The sequence below is a fragment of the Clytia hemisphaerica genome, unplaced genomic scaffold (assembly GCF_902728285.1).
Source record: "Clytia hemisphaerica strain Z4C2 unplaced genomic scaffold, Clytia hemisphaerica genome assembly, whole genome shotgun sequence".
Lineage (NCBI taxonomy): Eukaryota > Metazoa > Cnidaria > Hydrozoa > Leptothecata > Clytiidae > Clytia > Clytia hemisphaerica.
The window spans coordinates 947,290-959,057 of record NW_027104551.1 but is presented as its reverse complement, the minus strand read 5'-3'; the positions used below and the strand labels follow the sequence as shown (position 1 = coordinate 959,057).

General features: G+C 34.3%; 1 protein-coding gene across 1 annotated transcript; it reads right to left on the bottom strand.

Moving 5' to 3' along the window:
- Positions 1 to 8,286: 8,286 nt before the first annotated feature.
- LOC136822955 (intraflagellar transport protein 74 homolog) lies at positions 8,287 to 11,768 on the bottom strand. The gene is made up of 5 exons (XM_067079257.1): positions 11,522 to 11,768; positions 10,980 to 11,186; positions 9,979 to 10,197; positions 9,572 to 9,706; positions 8,287 to 9,075 (listed from the first exon to the last, which is right to left on the bottom strand). The coding sequence occupies exons 1-5, from the start codon at positions 11,718 to 11,720 to the stop codon at positions 8,852 to 8,854; spliced, it is 984 nt and encodes a 327-aa protein (XP_066935358.1). The 5' UTR covers positions 11,721 to 11,768; the 3' UTR covers positions 8,287 to 8,851.

Sequence of the window (11,768 nt, the reverse complement as noted above, 5' to 3'; positions counted from 1 at the left end):
CTAGTACCCCCCCCCCGGGGATTTTCTTCATCATCCAAAATTCAAATTTACAGCTTTCTATCCTTTATTTTCTGGTAGAAAATGGTATATTTGTTTCGTTGAAAGTAGTATCTTTCAAATTCTCCTTATTATATCCTCTAAAATTGACATTTTTCAAATATTATGCATTATGCATCATGCAATATGCATTATGTTTTATGCATTTTGGACCTGCCGATTCGAAAAGGCGTGTCTGTGGCAAAATGGAATCTTTCACTTTGATTTCCAGGATTTCTTTTGTTTATGTAAATTGTGAACTAAGGGACTGAGTACTAGTCTATACAATAGACAGATCCAGGCTTTTAGGCCTTACTCTTGGTCTATAGGCACTGCTATAGGCGGCCACTAGTGACCCCCACCGGGAATTGCTTATTAATAGTTTTAAACATAATAGGGGCATAATAGACAACATTCACAAAAGATGTTTATCATCAATAGAGATTTTAAATAAAAGAATGTTTAAAACACAGCTGATTGGCTTAGGTTTCGAAACTCTCTATTGTTTCATTAAAACCTCAGTGCGCATGCGATTTATCTGGAGAATTTCAATATTCAAAACAAGAGCAGTGCTCATACCCCGAAGAGTAGGAGTTTTACGCTCGAAACGAAGGAAGATATGACGTAGCCTACTGAGTACGAGATTGATTCAAATTCTTGTTTTGCTTATATCAGGATAATATAGCGGACATTGTCCTGGTATTTGTCTGATATGAAACGGGAACACTTAAATAAAAATAAAACCTTTAAATCTTAAAACGTAAATTGTGAATTGTGAACTAAGACACTGGTTGCGAGATTGATTCAAATTCTTGTTTAATCAATTGCAAAATCGACTATCACTGCTGAAAATTGTTCAAAATGGAAAGAAACAACGCAACATCCACAGATTACAGCGACATTTTGCATTTTAAAATACTGCCCTTATTTTGGACATTACCAATACTAGTATTGATGTTAAAACCGAATATTCTGATGCTCATTGCACTCGCCAAAACAAAGAAGGAGTCTATAAGATGCTGATCCCTGGCAAAACCTTTAATTCCAATCAGAAAGGGATACATTTATGGATATTTAAGCGTTGTCCTTGTTTTCGCTATTCTATTCCCAGTCATCTATATCACATTCTATTAATTATATAGGGCGCTATTACGATTCGAAAGCAGAATTCGAGTTCTTTGGTGGTATCTCGTATCGTATTTTCATATTTTTAATGCTGGTTGCAAATTTGGTATCTTATATTGTCCTCAAAGGCTTAAGACTCAAACAAACCAGTGAAAGTATCACTGGATCCTGAGAAGGCTCATAAGTGTATGGAAACTAATCTTGACAGCTCTGGAAACTCTCAATCGAAAAATGGTGATTTTGATAAGCGAATGACGAGTCTTGAAGACGCGAAATCACGCCGAAACAAGATTAAAAGTGTGAACACAATTTTCATGACAACATTGCTTTACGTAATCTGCATACTTCCAAGAAGTATTCTGATGATAATCAATTACCCGATAGATAGTACTTGGAGCACTGTTTTGGGGAACATATTTTTAGCTAATACGTCACTCAATTCGATTGTGTACATTTTAAGGACCAGAAAAATTCGAAAGTTCTATTGTGGTTTGGTAAGAAAATTATGCGTTAGATGATAAAAACATAAATAGTACTTGGAGCACTGTTTTTAGGGGACGTATTTTTAGCTAATGCATCCCTCAATTCGATTGTGTACATTTTAAGTAAGGATCAGAAAAATTCGAAAGTTCTATTGTTATTTGGTAAGAAAATTATGCGTTCGATCATGATAAAAAGCGTAAACTATGTTTGGGCAATTACCGAAGAAGCCCAAGAACAAAGTAAAAGAATTGATTTTAGTAAACATCTCGCCTTGGGCTTTTGCGAGGAAGGGTATACATCAAGCTTTACTGTAATTCCGATGTAATTGAAACTTTCGAAAATTTCACGTTCAAGTGAAAAGGCCGATGGGTAATTAAAAAGAGGTATATTAAACATTTTACCCAGTAATTGCTTGTATAAATGTTGAAATAAACTATTAAGATGTATGTAACCTTAAAAGTAAAAATAAATCACAAATATTATTGACTTTTTTCAAATCAAAATTTAAGAAATTCATACTACCTGAGCAGCTGAAATACTCCCCCAGCGGTTTGCGTGAATGGGCTTTTTCACTTGCGTGAATGCGTGAAATTTTAAACAAAATGCGTGAATACACGAATTGGGAAACTTTTGTTTGAATGCGTGAATTTGGGAAAAAACTGCGTGATTGCGTGAATTGAAGGTCCGCTGGGGGGGTCCCAAAAGATGGACAGTAATTTAATTTTGAACCACGTAAACAAAACACAAGAAGGTATCAATACTAATAGGCCGGACATTATATTATGGACAGTTTACCGCCATTGCATTATGGTTTCATGTACCAATAATGATCGTTTTTCCTGAACCCAAACATTCGAATGATGATTGTTGCTATGGTGAGGACTAACAAACATAAGAAAATGTCGGGCAAGCTTTTTATAACTTTATGCGTTTATGACATAGCTTCTTCTTTATCGTTTTATATTATTCCCAAATTTATTCCAGCAAGACCAATGAGTATAATGCTGTCTTATCCCCATAGGGTTGTAGGGGTTCAAAATACCGTCAAAATTTTTGCTGAATCCTAGAATCCCGAAAATCGAAAAAATAATAACACAGTCACACCGGTTTGTAGAGGATAAAATACCGGCATAATGACAAAAAATAAGGCTAAATACCGTCACCGTCTGATTTTTAAATACCGTTTTCCCGTCTTTTTTTTCGTCAAATCCCGTTATACCGTACTAAAATAGGGCCAATCCCGTCACACCGTAAAATTACAACCCCCTTTTTTATCTGAAGTTTTCTATTGGAGCTTTGAGAAGTTCATTCCAATTTTTCGCAGGAAATATATTCTTACTGATAACTGGTTTCAGTAGCGTAGACAGGGCTGAAGAGTCAGCTACCCCCGAAAAAAACTCCCGTTTTCACGTTTGTTCCTCTAAAGGTCGTGGTCCAACTGTTCGTGGTATGAAAACATAATTACTGTGTCGTTGTGCCGAGAGATTTTTTCAATGTTTCCCCAGCCCTGAATGGGGGCGTGTTATGTTTATGCTTAGGAAAGTTGTAAATCTCTGAACATTTTAGTGTGTAGTATTTTGAACATACTGCTAATATTCCAGTATATATTTAAATTATCTGCTAATTATGATGATTTAAAATGCGAATAGACATTTTTGTTTAGATTGTAGACTCATGAACAATATATGAAAACCACCTGCTAAGCACGAAGAAAGTTCATAATAAAACTCTAATGTTACTTGTTCAAGAAGAGAATAACAACAGCATAGATAAAGTACCAGATATACGAGGTATGAAGAAAGATTTCACGATTTTCGCATATTCTTGCCCTTTTTAATCAATGTTAAAGCATCGAGTTTTTTCTTATATGTATTTTCAGTTTAAAGCAGCAATTCAAAGCCAACTGGAAGCCGTCAAAGACTAACTAATATTTTCTTGTTTGCAGATTTGGTGATAAAAAAATTGGTGAGATAGCTAGGTAAAAGAAACAGAGCAAAATCAAAAGCAGGACAAGCAGGAATGGAGATAGCCAATCAAAATACAACTGACAGCTTTTTTAACCAATTAGAAGACCAAATGATCCCGCAATACGCTTTTGTATTGGTATTGATATTCTCAATCATCACAAATGCTATCATGATTATCGCATTGGCCAAAACGAATAACAAAACATCTGGGAAACTGTTCATAGCATTATGCATATGCGATGTTTTATACCTATCTTTGTATTTCATTTTGAGCTCAGAGAGTTTTGACAAAGACAATTGGCTAATGATTGCAATTCTCAATTTGGGGAATTTTTTCCAGATCCTAGGCGTCCATTTATTTTCACTAATAACAATTTTAAGATATCGCTCCTTAATTAAACCTTTTAGACCTTTAGGGTCAAAATTCGTTCGGGTATTTATCACCGTATCGTGTTTACTTAGTTGTATGTACCCAGCTCTTTTTGACGTCATGTTAGCCCTTGAGATTATGGAACTGCTGAATGTCATCGAAGTAATATCCGGGGTGCTCCTATTTCTAACTTTAATGATAATAGTCACTATGAATATGTTATCGTATTTCCACCTTAGAAGACTTGGAAAGTGTCAAAATCCATCCAACACTGCTAATGGAAACAACATTAACATCCAAGAAGAAAAGTCGAGGATTCAAAAATTGAAGAGCATTAAGACTTTATTATTAATCACCTTTTTCTATGTGGTTTGTTATTTTCCGAACACTTTTCAAATGGTTTTTAGAGTACCTTCAGCTGAGGGCATGTTTGATGCATTGTTTGGAGTGGCCCTCATGATAAACAGTTCTTTGAATTCGGTGATTTATATCATTAGAACTAAAAACATTCGAACATTTTATCGCACTTGGTTTTTGAAATGCATACTACATTATAAGCGATAATCTTAAAGAAAAATTATTTACACTAATTTATAACATGAAATAAATCAACAAACGATACATAATCTCGCTATTAGCGGAGATATTTTACGGCTACGGTTGCGGGGCGGCTCGTACGGGTCGTCACCAAAGGCGACATGTCGTTGTCTACTTTGCTTTGTACGGGAAAAACACCAAAACACCGTAGAAGCAAAGTCGACATAATGCCATACGTCAAATATCGAACTTGCTTTCACTCGCCATTTTATTCGCCATTACCCTCGCCACTTCAAGTTCAACCGTAGCCCTAGAAAATTCCAGATACATAATCTCGATATTGTTTTTAAAATTGTTTATAGATCAGATAGACCAGCGAGGTCGAAGTGTTTTGTAATTGTGAATAGGAACATATAAAAAATTTGCCCTTCGAATCTCATAATAGGATGTAGTTTTAATAAAATCCGCTGGGAGTTAGGAGTTATATGGTAATAATTCCAAAACGAGGCAAGTGATGTTCGTGACGTAATTTATGATGAAAAGGTCTATTCAGCGCGAAAAAAGAAAATAAAGAAAATGGAGCTATTTGTTTTCGACCACCTGGTGCCGAAAAATGGTATTTTTAGGGGCCTGGACTTCCTACAATGAGTATCAGGTCCTATCAGAGGCCAAGTTTTCAAAGAAAAAATATTGACCGCTGGTGACATATTTCATTAAGAGCACTATGATATAATAATAATATATTTTCGAGTCTGCTAAATTGCATGGGTTGCGTGGGTGCGTGGGTCAATATTTTTGCGTGGGTTAGTATTTTTGCGTGGGTCATTTTTTTGCGTGGGTGCGTGGGTCAAAATATTTTTTGCGTGGGTCAAATTTTTTGCGTGGGTCATTTTTTTTGCGTGGGTCATTATTTTTTTGCGTGGGTCAATTTTTTTTGCGTGGGTCAAAATTTTTGCGTGGGTCATTATTTCTTGCGTGGGTCCTATTTTGTGCGTGGGTCATATTTTTTAGTGGGTCATTATTTTTTGTGTGGGTCAAAGGTTTTGAGTGGGTCAGTATTTCTTTGGTGATTTTTTAGCTAACTCGATTTTTTTACCAAATTAAAACTTTCGAGTTAGCTAAAACGTTTTTTTTGTCAAATTAAAATTTTCAAGTTATCTTATACAAAAATGTGTTGTGTATATATCTACAAAAACTAAACAAAAGCACACAGTTTTTATGTAGTAACACCTTGTGGTTTATTTTACATAGCTGCACTTATTTGCTGTAACATTATACAGAATCAATACACACCCGTCTAATTTTTGTAGACACACTTCAGGATCACACTTTTGAATTCTAGCATGCTATATTTCAGGATTCCAGTGTCATGGAAATAAACACTATAACTTTAATTTTTTCCTCCCTTTTCTATTGCTTTGAAAAAAAGTACAGCGTCTTTATTGCGTCCAGTTTTGTAAATTGGCCTTTAATGTACTTAAATCAAAGAAATTACAAGTGGGGTGGACGAAATAATTAACAACGATTAAATTGTTTAGTAATCGGTCGCCTAATGAATATAACTTTTTGTAGAAAAAATTTCAGATTTTGTCGCCATTTGCTTTGTTCTTTAACACTCAAAGGAAACCCAAAAGATTAAAGCGTGCTATAAAGCTTTCTCTTATAAAAAGACAGCTACAGCTATGCAATATAAACAAAATAAACCAAAAGGTGTTATGTAAAACACATCCAACATTTTGGATGTGACCAGTTAGAATTTCAAGGGAAGGCATTTTTTCGAATTACAGAGATAATTTTGACCCACGCAAAAATTTTGACCCACGCAAAAAATAATGACCCACGCCAAAAATATGACCCACGCACAAAATATGACCCACGCAAAAAATAATGACCCACGCAAAAATTTTGACCCACGCAAAGAATTTGACCCACGCAAAAAATTTGACCCACGCAAAATTTTTGACCCACGCAAAAAATATTTTGACCCACGCACCCACGCAAAAAAATGACCCACGCAAAAATATCGACCCACGCACCCACGCAACCCACGCAATTTAGCAGACTCTATATTTTCAAAGCATACAAAAACGCTTTCCAATACAGCCTTTTTGTATCTGCTTTATTAGATTATTGACAAACTGTTAATCTTTTTTCAATTTCAAACTTGCTGATTACCAAAATAAAAGGTTTTATTTTTACATAAGTGTTCCCGTTTCATATTAGACACATATATTTCATACCAGGACAGTGTCTGCCTATTGTTATATTGTGCTGATATAAGCAAAAAGATTTTTTCTTTTCTTCTTTCTGACCAATCTTGGCACACATCCGTGTCAATTCAACATCATAGCGAGACTTCATCACGGACTTTTATTTCAAATTAGCTGGCAGTGTTTATTCAAACCTCAATAACTTTCGGTAGAATTTGAATTAGTTAGCGGTTTTGTGCTCGTTAAAAAGATAATCCGGAGTGGGGAATATTATCAAAAAAGAAGAAATGGAAAAATTAAGAAGAAGAAAATCAACTTCTTGTAGAATAATGCTATGATCTTATCATTTTTGTACCAGAAACTCTTCAATCTTAGAACGTCATAAATGCGAAAAATGATTTAAAACTTTTCATTCAATCAAAAAATACAGCTTAAAACTTTGCCCTGGTTAACTTAAAAAAGGGCTCTTTTTTTAAGTCAATTATATTGATAAACTTTGGACTGTATCTTTCGATGGAATAATTTATTTAAAATTTCTTTCACTAACCATTCTAAAATTTCTTTTTTCAAACTCAAAACTTTAAAGTGCCATTTTGATTTAGAAGATGGTTACCATTAGAAAGCTATTTTTATACTTCGAAAAGCATTCGGTTTATGCCCCTTTAAATCAAGTGATCAGGAGCTATGGCCTCAAGTCTGAGACTCAGTATTGTGGCTTGTTTTGGACGCATATACGCGTCCCTCGTGGTCTAAGGGTTAATTATGTTCTAAAATCAAAGAATCACTCGTGTGAAAATGATAATTATATCTTTGAGTTTTTTCTTTATCACAATATCCCACTCCTGTTTGTCTCAACGAGCACAAAACCGCTACATAATTCAAATTCTATCAAAATGTATTGATGTTTGAAAAAACACTGCCAGCTAGTTTGAAATTGACGATTTAAGTTCTGTATCTTTGTGTCGTTTGATAATACATGGATTTATTTTGAGCGTTCCGCAAAATAGCTTTATATTGTTCCGCAATTTATGTGTATTTTGAGCGTTCCGCAAAATAGTCGTCAGCGTTCCGCTGAATAGCCTCTTTCACGTGTTACTTATTCGGCTGTCTGAATTCAGTCTTCACAAGTCGTTAGTTGCCCCTCCCCTCCCCCCCCCCAGAGTACACTTTCTTTTACAATTTCAAATTTAACACGTATGAGTTTCTAATATGGGCCAAACATAGAGTTTAATTATTTGATTACGGATAACTTATGTCTAGGACGTAAATATTTATTATTAATTATTTGGTATTTTCACCTTGCTCATGTAACTAGACGGCTGCTACTATCGAGAAAGATATATAAAGATATTGTGTTGAACGAAAAATAAATGAAGTTATTTTCGATTGAGTTTTCGAATTAACGAATTAGAAAATAATTATATTGATACTAAACTGTCATACCTAACCAAAGTCTCGCTCTTTTTCCTTTGTAAAGTGACGACATGAAGAAATGAGATAGTTTAGCAATCCCACGGTAGTCCTTATAGTTACTAAGTAGACTAGTAGATGTTAAATGTTAATGTAACAGAACTTTCTTTAAATATCATCATGAACAAGAAATATAAATATCTATACTTAAAAACAATATAACACGCTCTTCTAAAATAAATACACGTTAAGAACAATCGACAAATATATTATGTATAATATTTTCAGGTCACAATAAACTAATATATTTCTAAAATCTAAAATAAATAATTTTGACCAATAATTGATCAAATGATAATAATTCTTTGAGAGTTAATTAGATCTGCAATGGTATCTTTGGTCAGTCCAATGTTTATTGACTAAAAATAAAAACAAAATCAACAAAACTCGTCTTGCTAAAAGTAAACGGACGAAACGCTGAGAAGCCAACAAAAACGAACCAGTGGCCAGTTCGACGGGAACCAATCTCCGGCGTTTTCTAAGTTTTGATTTTTCAAATATATTCTGCCATTTTAATAGATGATGGAATAACGGTAAACAGTACTCATTCTGGTAATGACTTCACGTCTCCTAGGTTGCACATACCTGAAAGAGTTTTTGGTGTAACAAATCGGAAGGATGCTGACATCCTCAACATCTCCATGTTGAATTATTTAGAAGAATTTTCCCATGATCCATGCCATGGGAATCAACAGCAACGCACCAACAAGTCCTACCCAAGCTGTGGCAATGCTACGCTCATTAAGTTCTGTTTTAGCAATGAATTCATTGACTGATGATTGTAAAGCGACGAAGTTACTAGATGGGGACGATGCTGCGTATGACGGTTTAATGTTTTCCGTTGTTGTGGTTTTTTGTTCACTCACTTTGGTGGTGACTGTATAAAAAACAGATAAAGTTTATTTCTAAACGTCTCACTTCACATAAGGCCTCGTAACTCCCATGACCGACAAACAGAGAGTTTTATTTCAAATATATTTCATATTCACTGGTTTCACAGCCATATTTACACCAATCTTACAATAACTTTTCCGGCACAAATACACCTTTCCCGAGTTTATTTCGACTTTTTGAAAAACACTATTCCAAAACCCTGCTCTACTTGCATTCAAATTTAGAAAGATTCTACTACGACAAAACCAACAAAAAAAGCTCATATTTTCAGAATGACTTTGTATCACCAAAAGCTTCAAAAGTATCAAGTTCTCGTTTCAAACTGGAGAGGTCGAAAAAAACTTGGGAAAGGTGTATTGAGGTTCTCGCTAGTTTTACTGTCAGATAAAAGCAACAAAGTAAATAGTAGCAACAAATAGCATTGAGAATGTTCTCCCTATCTAGGTCTTTTAACAGATAAGGTTTCTGATTCATATTACCTTGTTGTGCTTTCTGAGAGTTGATTCTCGTAAGTTCGTCTGCTTGCTGGGTCAGCATTTTTTTCAAATCTTCGACAATTTTCTCATGTCTTAAAATTTCTTCTGATAAAGATTTCACCTTTGCATTTTGCTGATCTGAAACCATATCATAACAAAGAAGTTAAAAACAAAACCAGCCTTTGGTAAAAAATACCAAAGAATCGAAATTTCTTGTCAGCGTAGAATTTACCTATTTTCCTATCTTTCAAAATCTTAGTTAAAATTCTTTTACAATTAATCTTAGTGCTGTAATATCATCTTTATAATATTCTTCGTCAACTCGAACAACGATTCTCCACGTCATAATAGAGAGAACAAAATAAACAAAAGCTAAACAAAGAAAAGAGAATTGAAAAAACAAATCATACCAATAGTGCAGATCTTTTCGTCCATCAATTTGACTTTAATTTCCAATCGTTCAATTAGAGTCACTATATGTTTTTGGAAATCTGCATTCTTTTCACTTTCTTCATTATTAGAAGTGTTTGTTGTTTCTCTCCTGGTTCCCAGATCCCCATCCTCGTGCGTGACCAATTCGTTGAAACGAAACTCTAAATCTACCAACGAATTATCCAATGTTTGTCTGTCTGAAAATTTGATAAAAATAAAGAAAATTTATTATTCATACTATACTCAAGCCAAAACCACATAGATCTAATATAAAACACTTGATAGGATAAAGACAACCGTCGAAACGTCGAACGACACACCCGTGTTTCTTTCTGTACAATGACTGATAAAGAAACGCTAGATAGAGCTTTTCCATCCCTGGCTGATACAAAATTTGCAACATCTTTAAAAGTAGACAACAATTCGGTGCCGGCAATTTGATTGATCAAGACCAATTTTTCGTATCCTCCTTTCCTACCGTGTCAGTTGTTTGTTCATATTGAGCAAATTGCCGGTACCGAATAGTGCTCTACCACTGTGGTGTACTCAGCAAAGATGACGCATTATTTCGCTTTAACTACCGTGTTTGAGAAAGACAAAGTAGATCTATCTCGTGTTCAATTTGATATAAAATGTCAAAACTAATTCAAAGTCAAAGGTGTGAAATATTTATGACACAGTTAAGAAATCTAGTTCATACGAAATTTCCAATCTTTGATACGAACAAAACTAGGAAGCTGCATCGTAATGTAGTTGAGTTCCAATACCTCCAATCTACATTCTAACATTGTGAAATTTTACGTGAAATTAATAGTAGTTGTGCTTTTTACGGTTTCAATTTCTAAAATAAATAATATATTTACCGAAGACTACCCTACCCAGCTCCACGCATAAATACTGTCCAACTAAATTCTCAATATTTTATCTAAATACGTTTTTGGATTGCCGATAAGTGTGTTTAAATAACGGAGGGGAATACCGGTATTGAATTTGCCAACAATGTCCGACAATTCTTTCACTTCTCTTTCAATCCGAGATGTTGAAACTTTGAGAGAAACCACAGAACTTTTGAGTTCTTGAATCATGATTTTATTTCCGTCAACCTCATAATCAATACTAGTGATTTTACCACTCTCCGAAAGTTGACGTTCAACTGCATATTTGAAATCTTCTCCATTCAAAATATCTGGAAATAACATCATTTGATGAATTATGGAAGGTCTGAGTACACAGTAGAAAAGTTTTTCTCCAGTGAGATTTCTATCTTATAATATTATTTTTCAAGGATGGCATATTATAAAGGTTGCTAAAGAAAAAATGTTGTAAGATGGTATATTATTTCTTTTGCTGAAGAAAATAAGAGAATAGACCAACTGGCTCTGAGAAGACAAACTCATCATAATGACAAACCAGAGAAAAATAATTCAGCAAAAAAATAAAAAAGGGGGCTACTTAACCTCTCATATGGAGTTCTGTAAATCTTCTGAATGGTATAGTAGGAAAATCAATATCTAGACTGACCTTCTTGAGAATCAGGTGAAAGCTCAACAGTATCTGGAAAGAAGGGTGTGGCTTCCACAGTTTCCACTTTCTCAATGTGAATTAAATCTTCATCAACACCAACTTCTTGATCTTGTGTAGTTGTCTGGATATTGGCATTCTTATCCTTACTCATAAAGTCGTCAATAAAATCTGTCAAATCCTCAGTTGTACTTGTCATTTTATTTATATCACTTTTTTAGTTTTTTTTAGTGGTCTAAGAGTAGAT

Bases quoted from the DNA above. Each gene is read 5' to 3' on its own strand.
- LOC136822955 (XM_067079257.1), bottom strand. From the start codon at position 11,720: ATGACAAGTACAACTGAGGATTTGACAGATTTTATTGACGACTTTATG. The intron at 10,198-10,979 runs GTATTCCCCTCC...TCAAATTTTCAG, and splicing joins TGTTGGCAAATTCAATACCG to ACAGACAAACATTGGATAAT. The intron at 9,707-9,978 runs GTATGATTTGTT...ATATGGTTTCAG, and splicing joins CGAAAAGATCTGCACTATTG to ATCAGCAAAATGCAAAGGTG.